Source organism: Syngnathoides biaculeatus, chromosome 11 (genome assembly GCF_019802595.1).
Source record: "Syngnathoides biaculeatus isolate LvHL_M chromosome 11, ASM1980259v1, whole genome shotgun sequence".
In the NCBI taxonomy this organism is placed as follows: Eukaryota; Metazoa; Chordata; class Actinopteri; order Syngnathiformes; family Syngnathidae; genus Syngnathoides; species Syngnathoides biaculeatus.
Genome location: NC_084650.1, coordinates 26,537,551 through 26,561,421, shown reverse-complemented (window position 1 = coordinate 26,561,421; position 23,871 = coordinate 26,537,551). Strand labels below are relative to the sequence as shown.

At 40.3% G+C, this 23,871-nt stretch overlaps 1 protein-coding gene across 1 annotated transcript in view; it reads left to right on the top strand.

The window, feature by feature from the left end:
* Positions 1-23,871, top strand: part of LOC133508486 (A disintegrin and metalloproteinase with thrombospondin motifs 2-like) — a 146,925-nt gene that overhangs the window by 53,729 nt on the left and 69,325 nt on the right. Inside the window, 1 exon segment of the mRNA XM_061834615.1 lies at positions 9,527-9,698. Within this exon segment, the coding sequence (XP_061690599.1) occupies positions 9,527-9,698 (172 nt within the window).

Genomic DNA, 23,871 nt, shown 5'->3' with positions numbered 1-23,871 from the left:
TTGAATGGCCAAGGGACCATTCAATCCAAACCTTAAATAACCCTCACTCCCCTCACCCTAATTCAATCTCTCTCTCTCTCTCTCTGTCACAGTGATCAAAAATTTAGTTCATTAGATGAACAATTTTGCAAATGAGGTGGAGAAAGCAGGGACGGAGGAGTGACTGCATGTGAGTGTGTGAGCTTGTGTGGGTGTATGCTGACTGTGTGCGTGCATGCATGTGTGTGTGCGTGTGTGTGTGTGTGTGTGTGTGTGTGTGTGTGAGAACATTTTAGAGAACACTCTATGTAATGAGCAGAGAAGGATGACAGGGTTGGGTCACTAAGTCCTCTATGGCTTAAATCATACCGGCATCTGGGTCCTCCCCACCCCAACCCACGAACACAAATCACACACACACAGACATGCACATACACACACACACACACACACACACACTTAAGTGCACACGCAAACGTACATAACAGTGTGCCCATGTATGTGCTGTTGACAGTGTGTGTAAAAATGTTGGAAAAATGTTCTTCCTTTCACACATTTAGACCTTATGGCTACATTACAGTATGTGGAGCAATTATTTAGTGTTACAAAACCAATCTGTGTCCAAGTGGTGGTAAGAAAACGGTTTATTTTTGCACGCAAACTGTAAATTCCAATTTACTTTTAAATTGCTGTGATCAGTATAAAATGAGGGTGATAATGATTACTTTTTTTTTTTTTGCTTTGCACAACTCTAAACAAACTTCTGACTCCTACTGTTGTATTTAAGGTGGACGAGTAGCAGATAAATGTGACACACCAAGTAACAAGAGATAACAAGGGACTAGAGAGAAGCCACACTAATTACTCATCTAATTATTAAAATGAAAGGCTGACGAATGAAACACCGGAATGATTGCGTAGGTGCACAGTATACTTTTAACTTAACTCTGGATGGAACTGCCTTAAAGTGGAGAGCAACAAACTATGAACAAAATTAAAAATTAAAACAAATATATCTAAATGAAATGTCCAGAAATGTTTTTCCAATGTCATGAATTTTATTTGCTTTGCTTTATTTTGCATTGTGGAGCACTGAATTGTATGAGTTTGGAAATCTCCATAATTGTAGGTTTACAAATTACATGATGTCTTCGTAGGTAGTCACTGATGATGTAGTCGTACACACGCCTGGCTTTGGTGCGGGCAGTGATGGTGTCGACATCTGCCCTGCGACTGACTGGCGACCAGTTCAGGGTGTAGTCTGCCTTTCGCCCGAAGCTAGCTGGGATAGGCTCCAGCTTTCCCGCAACCCTTGTGAGGATAAGCAGGTCTATCTATCTATCTATCTATCTATCTATCTATCTATCTATCTATCTATCTATCTATCTATCTATCTATCTATCTATCTATCTATCTATCTATCTATCTATCTATCTATCTATCTATCTATCTATCTATCTATCTATCTATCTATCTATCTATCTATCTCAAATCAGCTGCTCTTGATGAATCAGCAGCTGAAATAAAAAATTAAAGACTATGGAAACAGCTCTGGGCAATATTATTCTGACCAGTTATGACACTGGCTTGGACAGGGAGCATTTTCCTCCTATTCCATTAGAAAGTATAGTTCCGAAATAATAATTAATGCATTTAATTATTTTTCCACAAAAGAAATCAAGGAGAATGCCCATCCATAGTCGTGTATAGTTTTGACACTGCAGTATTATTTAGTAGTCTATCTTTGCTTTAGTTTACTTTATCATCATGCAAACGCTTACTGTATATAAATCTAAAATTTGTGCCAGCACAAAATGTAAATGTCTAAGCATAGCATGGGGTCACAAGGTGATTTTATGAAACAAAGGCTGATATTTTCAGTGACGTCTGTATTTAATCTGCTTCTTTGAAACGCTTGACATTTTTTCCCCCCTTTATATTGCGGCCTTCAGTAACGGATTGATTCTCTTATGAATCAAAGGGTGAATGAAATTGAGGATTACTGTAAAAGGAGACACACACACACACACAACACACACACACACACAGTGGACTGACTGAAGGTCTCCAACAGGGTGTATGTTTGTTCGTCACTTCCGCTCGCTGTGCCCCACTGGACACTACCACAGGGTTCAGGTTACTCCTTTCAAAATCTCAAGTACAAGTTGATGTATTTTCAAAATGCAGGCCCCACCTCTGGTGGCTTGACAATTTTTATAGCACAGTTCAGATTTGGAGACTATAAGAGAGATTTGAGGTTCATAACACTGCCTCATTGCCATATTATAATAACGACTCAAAACAAATGATGGGTCATGTGCTTTGAGAGGGTGTTTTGTTTAATTGTAATCCAGATATGAGCATGTGGTATAGGTTACACTTTAAGGAAAGTTATTTTCTTCTTTAATCTTGAAAATAAAAATGTCACTTAGGTCATTACATGTTCTGTGTATTTATAAAGTCATTGAAATGTGAGCAGAAGTAGATTTAATAACCTTCCAATCACACTTTATGCTGGCGTTACGTTCACTAATTCTTAAAACATAAAGTTATTACAAGTATGTCTGATTAGTTACTATAAAATTGGCTTTGCCTTTGATTTCTGTCATTTTGATCCATTTTCTGAGCCGCTTATCCGCACAAGGAGCCTACGCAGCTATCATCAAGCAGGAGGTGGGGTAATCTGGTTGATCTGGTTGCCAGCCAATCCCAGGGGACATAGAGACAAAAACAGTTGCACTCACATTCACACCGAGGGGCAATTTAGAGTCTCCAATGAATGCATGTTTTTGGGATGTGGGAGGAAACCGCAGTGCCCAGAGAAAACCCATGCAGTCCAGGGAGAAGATGTAAACTCCACACAGGCGGGGTGAGGATTTGAACCCCAGTCCTCAGAGGTGTGAGGAGGCCAACGCTCCAACCAGTTGCACCATTGTGCCGCAGCCCAAATTTAAATGTTGAAAAAAAATATCAGCAAGTACCTGCAGTAAATGTTTTCAATAGCTGGGATAGGATTCAGCTCTCCTGCTACCCTTGTGAGGATAGGCAGCTTGGGAAGTGTTGAAAATTTTATGCTACTGTGTTTAGCATCTATCTTATTCCTCCGAATAAACTAAATGTTTGAGCTGAGAAAATCTATTCACTCGAAGCCTATGGTGTGTGGAATTTTTGACAGTGTTACAAAGAGGTGGTATGCTACCATGAATCTCTTTAATGTGTGCGCACTAATGGCCGACAACAAGGCAATCTAAAGCTGCCATGACAGCTCAACGCCCTGGACCACACACTGCCTATCAGGTTGGAACCCCCCCCCCCCCCCACAGCCTACAACAAGATGCTCAAAAGCGGCCATACCAGCGAACTATCTCAAGGGAAAAGGCACTTTGAGGGTCTACAGATAACTAGCAAGCTAACAGCAAATATAAATTTCACCAGCTAAACGCTGATGCGACCCAAAGCTTCCATCCGACGGATGGGATGACTTATACCAGATATTTTATGGTTGTGTTTTACCCACGCCCAAAATATGGAAAACTGAAATTGTTGAAAACAGTTAAAAGTGATACTGTATCTCTACAATTGAGTAGTAGTTCTTAGTCTCTCACATTTTTAGAAAACATCTTCAAATGTGCAATGTTTTTAGAAACAAATCTCTAAATTCACAATACTCGGTCTTTAAAATTGCATGAAAAGGTGATATGTGGTACTGTTCAAGAAGTACTAAATATGACAAATACCACCAGTACCCGTTTTTGCTTTAATCTAGAAAGGGCATACCGTAATTTCTTGAGTATAATGCGCACTCCCAAAGTTGACCTAAAAAAAATCAGGAAAACGCTTCTACCAATGTACAATGAGCACCACCAATTTACTGTTACCTATATGCTCAAAATACGAGGAATAATCTGTATTTGTAAACTGTCCGTACAACAATCATTGTGTATATGCTAATGTATCGGTAATATACTCTCGGGACAGGCCACAAGACGCTTGTCTTGGTCCCTGCAATTGTCAGAACAGAATCCCTCAACCAACTAAAATAAATGGTCAATGATGGCATAATATTTTAATAATACCGTTGATAACACATATTACAGTCTTAACAATTGAAACTATGTAACACTGTTTAACTTAAACATTTTTGCATTAAATATTTGTGCATAAAACGTTTGTGCATAGTGCAGTTTATCCACTATATTCCACATCCTTGGCCAAGACTTCAAAAGAAGCATCTGACTCATCTCCAATCCGTCAACTAGCCGTTATAGCCGACATTTTGTGTCTTAGTTTAAGTTAAAACAAACTCAGGGGGAGTCATTTCTGATCTTTGTTGCAGGAGCAACAAACATGCTACGCTAACGATCGTAAAATGCAAGCTCCCCGAGGAGGTCCAAGAGCTCAGGTTGGGGGCGTACATTACCGTAATATGTATAAGTGTGTAACATAAGACATCGAACATAATATTGAATTATATGTGTATATTTTTTACCACACTATGTACCTGTATATGACTATACAATGTTATTGTATTTTTAGTTTTCATCCATACCGAAATATAATGTGCTCTCTTATCTTTTAGAAAATATTTTTGGAAAAACTTGCGCATTATTTTCGAGAAATTACAATTTTGGAAGTTCAAAATTGATAACTGGTGACATGGTGGAGCAACTGGTTGGACAGTTGGCCGCCCAGTTCTGAGGGCTGGGTTCTAATCCCGACCCTGCCTGCGTGGAGTTTGCATGTTTTCCCCGTGCCTGCGTGGATTTTCTCCGGGCACTCCTGTTTCCTCACTCATCCCAAAAACATACATTCATTTCAGACCCCAAATTGTTAAAATGTTCGTTTTTCTGTGCCCTGTAATTGGCTGGCAAACAGTTGAGGGTGTGCCTGGCCTCCTGCCCAAAGATAGCGAGGATGGACTGGACCACTCCCGCGACCCTTGTGAGGGTAAGCGGAACAAAAGATGAATAAAATGAAATTGATAACTTCAAGATAACATAATTGTTTGTAGAGTGAACATTCCTTTCTGATCCAATACTTCTTACAGTATTAAATTTTCAACTGACAACAGACTCCCCGACTCCCCTCACGAGTGAGCGACCGGCCGCGAGCAAAAAATAACATGGGTGAAAAAAGGGGAGCGACTGAAAATTTTGCAAATTCATGCTGCATAATAGAAGTCCGCTAAGCCACTCGGGAGCACGACCTTCAAGACGTACTAGCCCTGTGAGATCAGAGGCACCACTGTTATATATAAGTAGATACGACACCCATTTTGAGTTTCGTGCTGATGGTGACGCTAAAGATTCCATGTACATGGATGACGGTAAAACAAACAGACCAAGGATGTTGACACGTTATGCTCCACAAGACTGAACGCTTTATGATAAGGGAACTGGGTGTCCATTTTACATTTCTTTAATAATAATAAATATAATAATGATTTCTTTCACAGGTGTTTTGGGATTTGTGTGTTTTGTTTTGTTTTTCCAGCATTTATTCCTTTGCAGTTGTCTTTTGCAATTGCAGCTTTCTCATTTCTTATTTTTTTTTTTGGCTGTTGTTTCATATGCTCGTGTGTTTTTTGTTTAGTTTCCTTCCTACATTCGCCGCACGTACAGTAGTTGTTGCCCATTTGCCCCAGTCAGCCACTATAGGAATGAGCAAATTGTCTACCCAAAGAAATCGCTTTGCAATCTTCTCATTGTGAGGGAGAATGTGAGTAAGACGGATGTGCAGAACTACCTGACAGAAAGGTTTTGGTCCAGGATGGGAGAGAGAGAGAGTCTCATCTCCTGATAGAGCGATTTCACACTTCTAGTGTCACTCTGGCCTCCAGTGTCTCACTCAGGATTTAGTGCGTCTCTGTCCCCAAAGTAAAAGACTTTTTTTCGTCTTTAACAGGTCAATGATTGAAATGGGGTGGCACAGTGAAACAACTGGTTAGAGTATTCGCCTCATAGTTCAGAGGACTAGGGTTCAAATCCCAGCCCCACCTGTGTGGAGTTTGCATGTTCTCCATGTGCCTACGTGGTTCAGGCACTCCGGTTTCCTCCCACATCACCAAAACAATGCAATGATTAGAGAGTCTAAATTGCCCCTCGGTGTAATTGTGAGTGCGACTGTTGTCTGTCTCCATGTGCCCTCCAATTGGCTGGCAACCAGTTCAGCGTGTACACCGCCTCCTGTCCGGTGACAGCTGGCATTAGCTCCAGCACTCCCACGACCCTTGTGAGGATAAGTGGCTCAGAAAATGGATGGATGGATGGATGGATGGATGGATGGATGATTGTAATGGTTGTTGATAAGGATGAGGGTAAGATGTGTTTTTGGTCTGCACAACAGTAGTCATGGTCTGCATTATCAATGATGTGTGTGTGTAGCTTAACGTAACTGTAACCGCAAATGAATAAAGAATGGCCAGGTAGTGTAAGTAAATTCAGTTATACGTAATGTTTGTGACTACAGTAGTCAAGCCAACAAACTTTTTATTTTTTTAGTTTAAGAGTTATCAAACCCATTTCCCCCCTGGGTTATTGTTTGATACTCCTGTGAATACAAAACAACAAAACAGAACAAGCAAAATACACACCAAGATCAGGGAGATCTTCTCTCGTCTTGCATTGTTTTCCGTCAGGCGGTTTTATATAATTTTAGGACTTTATTTTCCTAGGAAAATAAACCTTGTTGTATCCTAAAAGAATGGGTAGTCTACTGTTTGCTGCATTCCTTAAGTTTCTTTTGGATGTAAAAAAAATATATATATCACCAAGATGTACAGTATGTTATCGGTGGGTCTTAATAGTAATGTAGTCGGTCCATTGTGTGTCTGTGTAGCAATATATGGAGCAAATCCGTGATGCAACAGGGTGTAACATCACCTTTTTGTTGCGACGGTCACACTGACACAGACAGCAGCTGCCACACAACACGAGAGACTCTCGACAACAGCAGCAAACCCAAAATCCTTCTCGTTCCATGTTACTCAGAGTCAGGATCCCATCCACAGGAGGAGAAATGTGCACTGTGTTTCTGCTCAGGTTTTTGTTAGATTAGCCAATTATCTGCTGAAATTTAGCATTTAAATATAGCAAGGAAATTATGCTGGTGTGGTCATCAACTTAGTTTATGACTCTGGTAGCAATGCTGGCAGTTTTGTGCACCAGAAAACCAGAGCTATATACTGGACAATCAATGGCCAATTCAGGAGGTACTACGCATAATCAGATCCAATAAAAGAAAAGTGTAAGTTTTACATTGAGTGTGTTAGTGTTTAATGTGTAGTTTGTACTTACTGTATGACTGTATTTATTGTTGTATGTGTGACTGGGGCTCACATACATTTAAAAAAAAAATGAATACTAATGGAATTTAATGCACTCGGTACCACTTCATTTATATACAGCATTTCTACTGGCACCTATTTTTGAATTTGTATTGAATTTGTATGGCTTGTGTTTTTTCAACTCGACCTACATTTCCACCTTGACTTAAGAGTGTCCAACTGGCGTTTTTTTTTTTTTTTTTTTTTTGGGGGGGGGGGGGGTTAGAATTCACTGGACAACACCCCTTAAAGGAACAGATTAACACTCAATTGTTTTACACTGTGTGTGTGAATTTCTGCTTTATCACACCTTAGAAAAACAGTTTTATTATGGCTTAAATTTTTCAATACAGCAGTCACTCACATCACAGATATAAAGCTACCGGTGTGCGTTCTGTTTGTAATTATGAGTGTACCCCTTTAAGAGCGGAGCGGGGGTGGGGTGTCAGGTGAACTAGGAAGTAGAAGTAGGCTGAGCAGCAGCTGTGCTTCCGTGTTAAAAAAAACAAAAAAAAAAAAATCTGGCTATGGTTCACTGCACTGGATCGGTTTTGAGTGTGTGCTGAGTGTGCAACAAGTGCACAACTGCACAATGGCGCTTCTTAGAGGGAATATTGGTCAAGACCACACAAAATAAGGGACGACTTTCAATATTTATGTATTTGTACTCGTAACAAATTTTACATGTGGAATTTTTCCCACTCGACTGTGCATACATGCAAGTGTGCCAGTCAAATCACAGTGACTGATACAGTGCTGTTTTTTGGGTGTTGCCAGAACGGATTGTTAGCATTTCATTTCACTTAGCTGTTAAAAAATGCAAGTGTGCGAAGTGGTTTGGAATAAGTGCGTAGTCACAGAATGAATTGAACTCATAAGTCAAGTCACTATTAGAAATGTAAATTCAACATTTTTCTAACTTTGAAAAATTTTCATTTGCTTCATACTCAAAATATGTTTAATAATAGGCTCTGGATACCCAAAAAGGATGAACATGATTTTAGTACCCTAGTACTATTAGTATTTTTTAGCACTGTAATTCATGGGTGTTAAACGGACAACCTGCGGGCTAAAGGCGGCTCCGCAAATCGGTTTAATCCGGCCCGCGAGGTGATATTTTTTTTTATATATTATGAAATTATGGACATAAAGGATGGACATGGACACAAAAAAAAGCAACAATTTTTCAATAAAAGCAGCTGCTGTTCTGATTGCGTTCACTGGATAGTGCACTAACAATTCTGTGCAACAAGCAAATAATTTGTACCGGGGCAGAATAAATAAGTCAAGCGTCAGTCAGTCTGAATGAGCTGCTCTGTGTACTATCCGCACTATTTATTACGGCTTCTATGGTGCAAAATTTTTGTGTGCTTCAGCACCCTCATTGCCCTGATATTTCTGTCAAAGAAGAGAAAAGTACATATATTTTTAAACATACAATAAATATCATCTTGCAAACATGTCTATATGAGTTAATACAAAATGTATTTTGACTCTTAGCACACCTTAGCGCTTATTGGAAAACTTCACCAAATGTTGTCAGGCATTTAACAGTCCATTAATAAAGTGAAGTCTTTTCAGATGGTGTTAGAATTCCTAACCTAAATGACAGCGCACATTTTTGTTACAGTGAACAGCCCACTAACCACTAGCGATCACTAGCTAGCCCCCTACTTCACCTGATAACATCCCTTTCCTACGTGCTTCTTTCGTTACTCTGCTGGTTGCCAGTCTTGGCATGTTAACGTTTTGAAACTACAGTGCAATTCCACTGAGCAAGATATAGGCTTCTAAGTTATTTATACAGTAGTCATTTAAAACATAGCCGGAGCAATAATGGAATTTATCGCTCACCCTGTTGAGATAATTAAATTGAAGTATATATATATTAATTACTTGCAGGTCAAATTGAACAGGTGTAAAGATTTCAAGTCTGTAAAGAGTCCCTGCTTCTTGTTCTCCTGAAATTCCATCTTGTCCAAGGCGTGAGCATACGGTTTGTGCAGTATCATATTACATGGTCATATTACAGGCATTGGATAAACATGAAAGAAATTTCTTGAAATCCTGATCATTTGATTTAAAAACATGATTAATGAATTCAAACCCTCTTCCAGTTTGCATATCAAACACACCCCCTAGTTGTTTTTTTTAGACTATAGTGGTAAATGTACTTGAAACCAAATTTATCTTATTTATCGTACCTTCACTTTTTTTTTTTAGGCTGGTATGATCAGGACGGAGCAAGACGAGTACTTTATTGAGCCTGCAGAAAGAGGCAACAGAGTGATTGAGGAGGAGGTGGCAGGAGGAGGAAGGACGCACGTCGTCTATCGCTCTTCAGCCATAAAGAAGGTGGCCATCGACAGCACAGCGGGAGACTCCCTCTTCAGAGGTCAGTCTGTGACTCTCACACTGTTTGTGTGTATATACTGTGCCCTTGCCTATACTTCCATATGCTTCTATTTAACTTAGCCGGTTCTTTGCTCACACACTCTAAATGCATCCGTTTATTGTGTTCTTACATCTTTATGACACTGCACACATCGCACCCTCACCTCAAACTATACAGTACGTAAGAACCATAAGCATTTTACCCATCATGAACACCTAGTTAAATAACCAAACCATTGTTGTAGGGAAAGTCAGTGAGTGGCTGCCATGCAGCAGTCGTGTCCTGCTGTTAGAAAAGCAACAAAGAAACTGCACATCCAGCCATCCCTATAGCCAGAGAAAAAGGACTGGCATTTTGAGATCTTAACACTGTTTATTAAGACTGTTTATTGTTATTTTTTTCCCCCCTCAGTACTGCGATTGCAATTTATTAGTCTTTGTTTTTCTTCTATTTTTCCACAAACGTGAGCAATAACTCAATCAGTTTTATAAATCTGTATTCATAATACAAATATTGACCATTTGGACATTGGTAAATCAAGAGTCCCGGTGAAAAAAATTATTTTATGATCCATACATGTTTAATTCAATCTTAAGAACAAAAACAAATACCTTTCTGTACACCCAATGAAAACATTACATTCACTCAGTCACACCACCTAAAATCTCCCTTTCATCGCTAAAGGCTCTGTCACACCATGACGTTCTGGTCAACGTCCTCTGAACATTTCGTTCTCAAACGCGGATGACACATGTGGCGTGTGATTAACGTGTGTCTAACGCACGAAAAGCGTGTCTAATGCACGGAAAGCGTTTAACAGCTACCAAATAAGATACCCCTAAAAACCATTAGCGTGTGCAAACGCGTCATTGGGGCGCGACGAGCGATTTGTCAACGTAAGACGAGTGTGTTGAGCGTGTGACCAATGGGTGAATAACGACAGAAAAGCGTTTTGCTGGCGTGTAATTTTTACAGTGGAATCGGCACTAAAACGTTGGAAAGTTCATAGTCACTTCAGTTGTTGTCGTGAGTTAGAACAGTGAGCATCATGCCGCCGAGAAGAAAAAAAGTTAGGGTGCGGAGTTCAGCAACTAGCACTGCTAGTAAGAAAGCTAAGCCTTTTTCATCACGAGCAATGTGTTTGGAGGAAAAACAACAGCAGGAGGAAGAGCACGTCCGCGAAGTCACGCACCATGTGACACCCCCTGGGTACCCTAAACACCTTGCAAACCCCAGTGAGGACGGTCCGACAAAGAGACAAAAGAAGGAGAGAAAGGATTGCAGGATCCTGGACCGGGCTGTTGAGGATAGTCTGGTGGAGTTTTTCCGCGAAAAGGAACTGCTGCTTTCTGGATCTTCCATAGTAGGTGCTCTCTACTGTAGATTAATATTAAATGGACCTTGCTTTTACAAAGCATCGGTTTATATACCCATATGCATGGAAGTTCAGGAAACGCTCGAATGACGCTCAATGGACACCAAACGACGTTCGTTTCACTTTGGTTACATGCTGTGTGCGCTAGGGGATTGTTCAGTGTGCGTTGACAGGTTGCCAGTGAGTCGTTCACTGCAAAGTAAACGATTAAGTAACAACCAAGTAAAGCTCGAGTTACGACTGACTAACGATGGGCAAACGCGTGCAACGCTCGGCAAACCTTAGTAAAACGTTCCACAGATGTTCTTGAACGTTCTGCAGCGTTTAAAATTAAACGTTGACTCACGTAGACTTGACTACTGTAATGGTCTTCTGACTGGACTCCCCAAAAAGAGCATTAAACAGCTGCAGCTCATTCAGAATGCTGCAGCTCACGTTCTGATCACAACGAAGAGATAATAAAACAAAGAGAGCATATAACTCAAATTCTAAAGACCTTTCACTGGCTTCGACTTAGCTTTAGAATACATTTTGAAGTTCTGGTGCTGGTCTATAAATCACTAAATGGTTCAGGTCCTGAATGCATGCAAGAAATGATAATGGAATACAAACCCATTAGAGCTCTGAGATCAACAGACTCAGGTCAAATAGTGGTGTGCAGAGACCAAAGCAAACATTGTGAAGCAGCATTTAGCCATTATGCTGCACACAAATGGAATAAGTTGCCAACAGAGGTGACCTGAGCCCCAGGTGTGAATGTTTTCTAATCCAGGTTGAAAACTCTTCTTTTTGTCATGCTTTTCAGAGTATTTCCATGTTTTTATATTTCTTGCACTGAATTCTGTTTGTAATTGGGCTTTTGGGTTTCATTTTTCAATACATTTTCTGTTATTTTCATCTTTTTTTCTTTTAAAATCCCCTGTTTTAAAAGCTCTATTTCTTTTGATTCAAATGCTTTTAATCCTATAAAGCACATTGTGTTACTATTTGTATGAAATTCGCTATATACTGTAAATAAATTTGCTTTGCTTTGCTTAAACATTCTTCATGACGGCATGCTGTATTGCTTATGCATTGTTCTTATCAGAGCTGTAAACATGGGCTTTATCCATTTGCTAATGGGCATCATATCTTTTACTACAAACTTGGTTATTGCCAGAGTTATTTCCGCTTCTTGTTTTGAATTATGTTGATTAGGATTAATACTTTGGTGATTCCTGGCGGCTGGTGCTTTGCTTACTTGAAGATGAAGCACTGGTCACTGATGTTTTAGCCAAACAACCATCGCATATGACTTTGTTTTTTTGTATTTTTAAGTGTTGCCAAAAGTTATCTTCTGGGGTAGCAACAGGAGTGAGGCAGGTTCCTTACAGTACTTGACATTGCACAGCATCTTGTTTTTTTAGAGGTCATTTATATCCACCCAACCATCTTTGCTGTCCCTCTTTGGTAGGGCCACTAAACGTCCCGGAGAATCCGCCTCTGTTGAGTTTGACACCATTGTGCAACTGGCTACAGCTACAAGATGCCAACTCCTTAGTAAGGAAAGCAGCCATTGGCGGCTTTCATAAAAGTCACAAAAAGTTACTTGGTAGTATTGCAGGACCATTTTCATAATTGACTTAAATAGGTGCTGTAGGAGAAAGGATGACATGTCCAGCAGGGGTGGCGCAGTCCACATTGCAGTTACGGCTTCCCTCAGAGGGCCATTATGACTGTGAAACCATAAAAATATTCTACCGCCTCATCATATTTACACAGGGAATTTATGAACTATTTTTTGAAGGGTAATGGGTTTTTCAAGGATTGTTAATGTTTGGTTAAAAAAATACTTGTAATATCTCATCATTATCATTTATGATACTTGACAATTTGAAATTTTGGTACAGATTTTCACAACAATCAAGGAAGTTGACTCCCTGGATTTACTTTGGCAGGCCACGAAATCATGTGGCAGGCCAGGCCTTGAGTTTGACACCTTTTTTTGTGATGTACAGTAAAGTAAGTGGCATGATTAGAACTGCAAATGAACTATTTTCTGTTTTCTTTACAAAATTTAAATCATTGTTGTTTTGCTTTGTTAAATGTTAGATTATCAAAATTTATTCAAAAGACTGAAGGGATGTGAAATGATATTCATTCAAATGAATGATGGAATTGGGATCAAGTCGCAGTTTAGGGTATGTGAATCAAATGTAGTGATTTTTTTTTTTTTTTGCATGACAGTGTAGAAACATTGACATGTAAATGCTGTGTAAACCATAATGGAAACAGCGGCACCTTTTCACATGCACATTTCATTTGCAGTCTAGACGCGGAGGTGTGTCAGTCTCCTCTCTGCTCTGACTGCAGTGGGACTGCTGCGCGAAGCTACTCTGAACCTGACCGTCTGTGAGTGCTTTGCCATAGCAGAGAGCACCACGGCAGTATCCGCCGCTCGTTGAGGTCGTAAACTGCAGAATAATATCTGCTTTTATGTATCTACGTGCATCCAAGAAAGTAGCCACATTTGTTGCTGGTCACTTTTGAATGGAAAAAAAACGTCACAAAGGAGTTGAAAAGTCAAAAGATTAGTGAGAATGTCACTAATTTGTCAACACTGATAGTGCAGTTTTACTTTCTCACAGTACCTGATCTGCCCCTCCTCCAAGTGACCAATCAAATAACAGCCTTTATTTCTTTCCTTCCAACTCTTAAGCCCTTTTTACAATAAATGGTTGAGCGAGGGAACGCTGTTTATAAAACATACGTTTTCCAACACAATATACTGTACATAAAATTTTAAGTAAGGTTTTATCTATATAGCACAGGCTCACAAACACACATGTAAAGTAGAGACAAAAAAAAGACAAGCATGAAGATGCAGACAAAAATGCAGACATTGATCAAACTGGAATTAAAAAGACCCAAATAATAAAGATGGGACGTTAAAACTCAAGTTTTTGGACATTGAAATTATTTGAAATAAAAATAATTTGGCAGATCCAACAGATTGTGGACATCGGTTCCAGAGAATTAAGGCAAAAAAAAAAAAAATGAAATGAAAATTTTGAGATATGGTTTGAGTGAGGGATGGCTAAATGGCCAAGATTGATGTATCGAAGATGTCTTGGGGTGGGATGAAGGTGAAGTACCTCAGAGAAGTACTGTACATATGGGCAAGGTCATGAAGTGTTTTATAAGTTATCAAAAGGATCTTACAGTTGATGTGGCCTCTGAATGACTGGCAATCTGTTCATGGTGTGGATAGGCTTTCGCCCTTGTGAGGATTAGCGGCTTGGAAAATGGATGGATATTACAGTTGATTTTTCAAGGAAGACAACAGAGGGATGGAAGGACAAGGGTAATGTGGGACCAATGGCTTGTTCTTTCTAAAAGTCCTCCTGCTGTATTTTGGATTAGTGTAACTGTAATTGTTTGAGAGAAAACTGACTGAAGAAGGTGCAGATGGGATCAAAGTCATTTAACCGTAAACATAGAAATGTTTGTATTCATTGCTCAAGGGCTGAAGTTGGCAAAACGGGTCTTATTTGAGCAATATTTCGTAATTGAAGCAACCAGGATTGGACAAGTTAGTTTATGATTAAATATTATATATCTGATTAAATATTATATATCTGTTGAAGATGACGCAGAGATTTTTTGAAGCGGATTCAATATTGTGGTGCAGTGACCCACAATGACTGCCAGCACTTACAAAAATTTCTGGAGCAATGAGAAGAACTTCTGCTTTGTCGGGATTCAGATAAACATTTGAGTCATCCACCATTGGTCACTGCTCGACACTCAACTCACAGGGTAAGTTGGTTGAGGTAATTTGGTTGAGCAGAGAAACAGATCTAGGTATCATCCGCATAATTGTTATAGTTCCTGAAAAGTGTGAGTGTGGTTGGTTGGTTATTTATATGTGCCATGCAATTGGCTGGCATCCTGTTCAGGGTGTACCCCACCTTCTGCCCGAAGATAGCTGGGATTGGCTCCCGTACCATAGTGAGGGTAAGCGCTCGAAAAATGGATGGATGGATTTTTTTTTTTCATGAAAGTGTTTGATCGTGTGGTCAACACAACTTCACAATTGTGGGGAATAAATTCACATTTGGTCTGGGAGCAGTTTGTTTGCTGTGGTGAAAAGCTGCCTACAGGAGGTGTCGCATATTTTGCTTTCCTTGTGTCAGCCACGTCTAATATTTTGCCAAACAAGACTTCCGAGTAAATTACGACGACAGCAACAACATCATTGAGATACATTGATAATATTTCCCAACTGTTGGGTTTCTCAATCTGTGCGCGCTCAAGTCAAGATGAGATTTATAATGAGTATGTCTGTGTCTTCCTACGTGGGGCATTTGACACTACAATGTCTAATGATACACAGAAGGAGAGAGTTTCCATAGGAACACCCAGCGAGGACACACTGCAATGGAGTAACGCTCATCTGCTGCCAGAAGCTGCTGAGACCTGAACACACCCTGAACAGCGACACGGGGATGCAAAATGCTCTTACATACACCCGGGGAGAGTGTAAGCGCACAACTTCTTTGATCATGCATGGACACGCACGTACGACTTGTGCACACACAAGCACACAGCGTCCCACTGTTCCTGTTGCTTTGTATCCTTCCTTCTAATCAAGAGTGGGGTGTGGATCGATAGCGTAGGATGTAGCCAGACCCTTGTGTGTGCATGGGTGTGTACGTGTGAGCAAACTGGCTCACCCATTCGGTGAACTCGTCGAACGCTAAGGGTGCCGTGGCTTTCAGGGTGTGGCAAAAATCTGGAGAAAAAATAAAAAATAAACCTTTAATGCCCTGTGATTTATACTTATATTAAAACTGCTGATTATTATTAACTCTTACGAATAGAAACGGCAATTCCCAATTAATATTACTTTCTATGGGCTGTAGATTTGGCATTTGTCAACAGAGTGTGTGTGACCTTTTGTTTTTGAAAGAATAGGAATGTGAACCTTTTGGAATTTCTTGAATTTCTGGATAGATTGGACATAAAAATGTGGTCTGCACTTCATCTAAATCACAAGAATAAACAGCCTGCTTAGGCTGATACCGCAGAATATTTCCACATTTTAATTGAAAATAAATCATATTCACAAGACTGGAAGAAAAAAAGTAAGTGAACCCTTGAACTGGTTCACCCTCTTTTAGTAACAACCTCAACCAAACATTTGCTGATGTTACAGATCAGACATGCACAACAATCAGGATGAATCATGGACCATTCACCTTGGGGAAGAAAAAAAAACTATGGGAGTTCAGCTAGATTCTTAAGATGTCTGGTGTAAATAGTGTAAAAGTCATTTCACAGCACCTCAATCAGGTCAAGGTCAGGATTTTAACTGGAACACTCCAAAAAGTGTTCCTTTCATATGAAGCCATTCTCTGATTAATTTGCTTCTCTGTTTTGGATCGTTGTCCTATTGCAACACCCCCCTGCTTTTGAGCCTTCATTTCTTCTACAAAATATCTTGATAAACTCAAGTTCATTTTTCCATTGATGACAGCATCTTGTCCAGGCCCTGAGGTTACAGCGGACGCTCCTTCCACCATGCTTCAAAGCTGGGATATAATGTTTTTGATGTCGTGTGCTGTGACATTTTCCCTTCACAAATGGCAGGCTGTGTTCCTCCCAAACAATTCAACGGTCATCTGTTCACAGGATACTTTCCCAGGAGTGCTTTGGAACATCCATATCCGCTCTTTAGCGAAATTCCAATGTACATTGTTGGTTTTTTTTCCCCCAGACAACAGCGGTTTTCTCATTGGTGTTCTCCCATTCTTGATTAATAAAATAGTAAACGTATGTTATGGACAGATGAACTTTTAAGACTTTTACAGATACTTTTGCAACCTTTTACAGCTTAATACATGCTTATATGTGAAGTCATTACTTCAACCCAATTGAGATGCTGTGGCATGACCTCAAGAGAGCTATTCACACCAGACTTCCCAGGAATCTTGCTGAGCTGCAACAGCTTTATGAAGAGGAATGCTCCAAAATAATCCTGATCCTTGTGCACATCTGATCTGCAACTAGAGGAAACGTTTGGTTGAGGTTATTGCTCCCAAGACAGGCTCGACCAGTTATTAAATCCAAGGCTCCCCTGACTTTTTCCTCCTTGTTCTGTGTACTGTGTTTTCATCTAGGATATGCTCCAGCACCCCCGCATCCCTTGCGAGAATAAGCAGGTCAGAATATGGATGTCTATAAAAATTATTATTTTTATGGTATTAGTTGTAGCAGGGCGACACAGTGACTCAGATGGAATGCGTTGCCCTCACACTTCTGAGGTGCGGGGTTCAATCCTGACCTTGCCTGTGTGGAGTTTACATGTTCTCCTCATTCCTGCATGGGTTTTCTCTGGGCACTCTCGTCCCCCCCACATCCTAAAAACATGCAAAATTAATTGGACACTCTAAATTGCCCCTTGGTGTGATTGTGAGTGTGGCTCTTTCTCTAGATGTGCCCTGCGATTGGCTGGCAACCAGTTCGGGGTGTCCCTTGCCTCCTGCCCGTTGACAGCTAGGATAGGCTCCATCACTCCCTGCGACCCTTGTGAGGATAAGCAGCTAAGAAAATGCATGGATGGATAGCTGTAGCAGATGATTTAGATCATGGGTGCTCAATGCGTGGATCGATCATGAGGCAGTTTTGGTCAATCGTGTGCCCCCCCCAAAAAAGTCAACCTATCATCCAGCTTGATTCACAGGTGCGGTCAATACATCGATCGTGCACGTCGATTGACTGACTTTTTGACCAATCCTGGCCTTTTGTGACATGTCACTGCGCATGTGCATAAACCTTTATTGGGATCTCTACTCACCTATTCTATGCTACTTAGATGCAGATCAGAAAAATTATATTGTATGGAGTAAACCCCCCTATGTCATGAGTTCACGCTTTGCAGTCCCAATGTTTTTAATATTGTTATTATTGTGCAATACCTTTTTTTGTTTGTTTGTTTTTGTATCCATTGCTCTTGTTCTGTTCTGTTTAAATGTGTGTATTATATTGAAAGTGTGTTTAAAGACACTAAAATATTCATCCATCCATTTTCTTAGCCGCTTATCCTCACAAGGATCACGGGGAGTGCTGGATCCTATCCCAGCTGTCAAGGGCGAGGATGCGGGGGACACCCTGAACTGTTTGCCAGCCAATCGCAGGGCACATCGAGACAAACAGTCGCACTCACAATCACACCTCGGGGAATTTAGAGTGTTCAATTAATGTTGCATGCGTTTGGGATGTGGGGGGAAACTGGAGTGCACGGAGGAAACCCACGCAGACACGGGAAGAACATGCAAACTCCAAACAGGCGTGTCCGGGATTCAACCCGCTGAGACACTGTGCTGCACCCTAAAAGAATTTCATTTTATTATTATTATTCAAGAAAATATCCCAAAATATTTTTTCATAGGTATTTCTATATTATGGAATATTACTTATCGCAGGGGGGTCGAGAAGGCAACCCATGTACATGCATAGTAAGTAAGTTTCTTTCAGTTTGTCCCTTTCGGGGTTGCCACAGCGTGTCATGAACACACATACTTGTCTGGCACATTTTTTTTTTTTTTTTTTTTAAACACCAGATGCCCTTCCTGACGCAACCCTTCTCAGGGAGTGGAGACCCCAGTTGGACACAAACCAACAACCTCTGGTTTACCAAACCAATGCTCTAACCACTGAGCTACAGGGCCTCTAATGCACATGCACAGTAGATCATGTATTTATTGGGTTATTATTTTTATATTTTAAATTACTGGATACCTTTTTTTTTTTAAATAAGTGACATTTGATAAACTAAAGACATACAGCATACAAAGCAGGTGTTCAAATCTCTTGTCATTTGTCCTTAATCTTTTAGAGTGTTACATCTGCAATGAAAAACTCCTTTTGGCTAGTCAGGTCATTCACATTCATCTCTGCATTGTTTTTCATCCCTCCCAATGGATCAATCAGGGATATTAGCAAATTAATTGATAATCAATCAGTCATTTCTGGAGATCTCCTTCACCAAAGTCTGTTTGATTCAAAGCCAGTTATTGAATGCCAAACTCATTTCCTGGCTAAAGATAAAAGGTAAAGAGGATATATTTAGCAAGGTTAAAATACTATGCAAACAGATTGATCGGCTCCTTGCATTGCGAATTGAGGAGGTGTGAATTGATGTCTTAGTCCAGTGCTTCCCAACCAGTTTGCCGTGGCTCATTTGTATGACATGAGCGATCATCAGGTGTGCTGTAGGAAATTACCAAATTGTATTTAATTAGTAAAAAAAAAAAAAAATAATGCATGGGAAATGTGTTGGAACTGGTTAGAGTGCTGGCCTCACAGTTCTGAGGAATGGGGTTCAAATCCCGGCTCCGCCTGTGTGGAGTTTGCTCCAGGCAGTGTGGTTTCCTCCCACATTTCCAAAACATGCATTAATTGGAGACTCTAAATTGCCCCTAGGTGTAATTGTAAGTGCGAGTGTTGTTTGTCTCTATCTGCCCTGCGATTGGTTGGCAACCAGTTCAGGGTGTACCCCGCCTCATGACCAACGTCAGCTGGGATCGGCTCCAGCACTCCCGCAACCCTTGTGAGGATAAGCATCTCACATAATGGATGGATGGAAGAAATCATGGATCTTTGTTCCTCATAGTGAGAGACAGAACCAAAAAATGGTCCTCTAATAGATAGTAGAATGTACATACATTAATTACAGTGTATCTCCTTTCTGTGACATTTTTGTTCGTTGGTGTACCATGAGTTTATCCATGTAATATACTGTATGTGCCTTTGCTCCATAAAGTTTGGAAATGTCACTGTCCTCGTGAGGAGGAGAGAACAGGCCTTATCATTCAGATTGCATTTCTCAATTAATCCGCGAACATCATTCCATTTTATGCCCTTTTTGGTGCTGTGTTTTGATCCCTCATTACTTCCACAAGCCTCAAGTTGACTTCTTCTTTTGGCCTCTGACAAAGCTTATCAAACTTCTGTTCTGGTTTGTTTTTCTTATCCTGAAGCGTGTGTATCTGTCGTGCTACTCAAGCCAAGTGTCAACGTTCATGTGTAAGCATTCCTTTGCAAGATTGCAAAAGGGGTCAACTGGAGCTTTTCCATTCATCCTCATATCGTAACAACATCACACAAAAAATATTACCATAGTTTGTCTGCCAAGAATATTTAAATATTTAATCACAGTTTAAGCGTTAGTGCATTGGAAGCTGTGAATATGCATGCAAAGTTTGGAAAACATAATGTATTGTATGCTCTATACTTTTGTGCATCCACAAGTTTTGATATGTGTCACAGATGTTATCAAGACACCTGGGGACTGTTTTAAATGTGGGGAAATTTTTTTTAACTTATTTCCCATATACTGATTTATGTGTTGACTTTACCAGAAAAAAAGCAAGAGTAGTTGAAGTCAACTCTCTATAAACATGTAATTGGAATGTGCCTAAGGGCATTTGTTGTATATTGATACAAACTCAGAGATCATTAATACTCCTAAATTTGTTTGTTAGGGTTGAGGTGAAGGCTCTCAAGTACTTCCACAAGGAACTCTTCCGAGAATGCATTTGTGAATGGTGTTTTGCACAATGGGGGAAAAAATCGTTTTGGACCATAAAACAGCTTTCCCCAACTTGATGTGACAAAGTGGGATGCATTGAATTTCCCAGCATGACGATTCGGGGAGCACTGAAGAGCTTAGTCTAGCTAAAAATGAACTGAGTGATTTCGTTAAGAGGTGTGTTTGGTGGAAATCAAGTCGCACCAAGGAGACTAACTTAATGACAGTTTAATCATATACGAGTGAGTACAGTAAAAGTGTGATTCCCGACCAGAACTGTTTATGTCAGTCTTTGTGTTGTCATGATACTTCTTATTTGAAGAAAAAAAGGATCTGACTTTCCTGATCCTTTCCTTTTTGCCCTGAAGCTAGTTTTGTAGTCTAAACCGTGATTAAAAGCAGGAGCCGTCTGTCCATTGCATTGTCAGGCAGCTGTTTTGAACACTTAAAGCGGTTTTAGAGGAACATTCCATCACTATATATAGTGTGTACTCTGTGTCCTTTGCCTGTGTGAGCCTGAACTTTTTAACTGTGAAGATCCAAAGAGCATTTTCCACAGAATAAACGTCATAGCCTTAAATAGCTTGATTTCAAATGGCCCTTTGCCTTTTCATTAAGAGCTTTAAATAATGTTCATTCCTGCAAATATTCACACACAGCCCACTGTGTGAGAAAAGTACATTTAATGAGTTGCAGGTTTCAGAGCTGGTTAAGATGTATCAAAATTGGTAGGCGCAAATCATGATTTTGCATGGATGCTGTCAGACAAACATGAGGATTAACAAACCAATTTACGCGTTACTCACACCATTTTCTCTAATACAACTCCAAACCGTCACAAATGCAGGCGTTCGAACTTTGCGCTTATAATGCGGTTGGTCCTTTTCCTTTGGCATGGTGGTCACGACATCCATGATTTCCAGGAATAATTTGAAATGTGGACTCGTACAGACCTCACATCTACAGCACAACAATACAGTATGTGCATCTTGCCTGATGTAAGGAACCTTGTTTTATGCGTGTAATAATGTCAGTACATACCAAGACGTTCTCTGCTGGTCTTGAGTTTTTCTGAACACTGACCTGCAGTTACAATGGTTTAGAAATGCTTATTTATAAAATGAAATAGCATTAATTTACTTCCAAAATTGTATTCTGGCATTTTGTCGTCTTTGTCTGGGCTACTTTGCTTCTAGGATGTGCATGTAGATTTTGATTTAAGCCTGTATTTCAGGGGTACTCAATGTGTCAATTGTGATCGAGAGGCAGTTTTGGTCGATCACGACTGCGTGCTGAGATTGAAAACAAAAAAAAAGACAGCCGTATTTTTCTGACCTTGAGCTCACTGCGCATGTGCAAACAACGACAGTGCAGGAAAACACGCCAGTCAGTGAGTTCCCCCCTATTTTAAGCCCTTGCTGAAGAAATCTTATCAAACATGAGTATGGTTGCTGAAATACGTAAGAAAAAAACATAACTTTCATACGGAATGACAGGCGGACTTTTTTTTTCACTATGCCATTTTCGAAGCATGTTTGCCTCATCTGTCAGTGGAGTAAAATATGGAGCTTTAGCATCTGTGAACTATTTATGGAAAATATGACACCGACATCCCGCCGAAAAGCAAGCTGAAAATGAGAAAAATGAACAAACTAAAATCCCAACTGGCCGGACAGCAGCCACTTTTCACACACTATAGTTCAACAGTGAAAGCCTCCACCAGCCGAAGCATCGTTTCCGTGTTCGTCACATCATCGTTAATCACGAGAAGTCCTTCCAAGACGATCTTTAAAAAATAAGACGGAAATGTTATCTTCAATAAAGTCTCTGCAACTGTAAAGGCGCTGTGAAGCCATGGCTGATGTGTGGAAGGACATCGGAGATTCTAAGTGTTTCTCACTACAGTTGGGAGAATCCACTGACGTGAGTGACACAGCCGAGTTGTGCATTTTCACTCATATGGTGTTTTGTGATCATCAACGTGAACTCAGATAATTACAAAACATGTTTATCGTTAATAATCTCGTGTTGTGCAATATTGGCCCCCCGTCAAATTGCAAGAAGCTTGCTCCTTGGAAAGTAGATCTTGGGGTTAAAAAAAAAAAAAAAAAAAAAGTCTGGGCTCCCCTGCTCTATGTTCTGCCATGGCAATTTAATCTAATAGGGTCTTTAGAATGATATGTTTTGGCCAATAAGAAAAACTATTTTATCAGTCAAACTGTTTATTCAACCAAGCAGATTTAATTTTTGTCTAAGATGGATTCTGAAGAATTCCACTCATGTTGTCTGTTTTCTTAGCGCATGTTTTTGTTTTCATGTTACTAATTTTGTTTTAAGCAATGTTTCAAAGTCCCATATTTTGGGCTATTCAGACCTCCAGACAGCGACTCTCTAATGTATAGACGTGTGAGCAAGCACTGTTACAGGTATGCCTCTGGCAGGAAATTACTGCGTGTTGAGGGGAAGTATTTTCTGCTGCCAGCTGCTCCCTCCTCCCTCCCTCTCTGTGCTGCCTGGTGTGATTCCTAAAGAGAGCGACTGGCTTATTATCACACATAGCGTATGTGTGTGCCTTGTTTGTATGTGTGAACGCACACTTTTTGTTTCTCGCCAGTTTAACAACTGACTGATAGAGCTTGTCCATCCAGCAGTGTGGATTTGCCCACGTGTGTGTCCCCCCTGCGCCCCATTCCGGCTTCTCATCTGCGAGGAGGCTCCCAGCAGGCCTTCCATTGAGCGTAACTCAGTATGTTACTACTGCTGTTTCCGCCTTTACATCGAGCTCGGCTGTGCGCATAATAGCAGGGTGGAACTAACAGACCTCCGCTTCACTGAGCAGCTCCCACACGGTGATTATTTTTGTGTGGGTTTGCATCTGTCAAAAAGAAAGTGGGTAATAAGTAGGGAACCCTTGAAAGAAGAAAGGGGTGTCATATTATTAACAGAGCTCTGATGGAGATAGTGCCTCTATAATTGTAGCGATCATAGTGTTTTGACAAGATTAGCACCTTTCTGCCTCTCATGTGGTTCTCAGAAATCCACTGCCTGTGATTGAAGTCATGGTGCTAAGTGAAGCGGCGTCTATTTCTGGTCTATATATACACAGTTGTGTGTGTCCGTCCATCTATGTATTGATGTGTGTGTGTGTGTGTGTGTGTATATATATATATAATTACAGATTTAAATCTGTTATATGTCACGATGCCATAATCATCTTTTCTTTT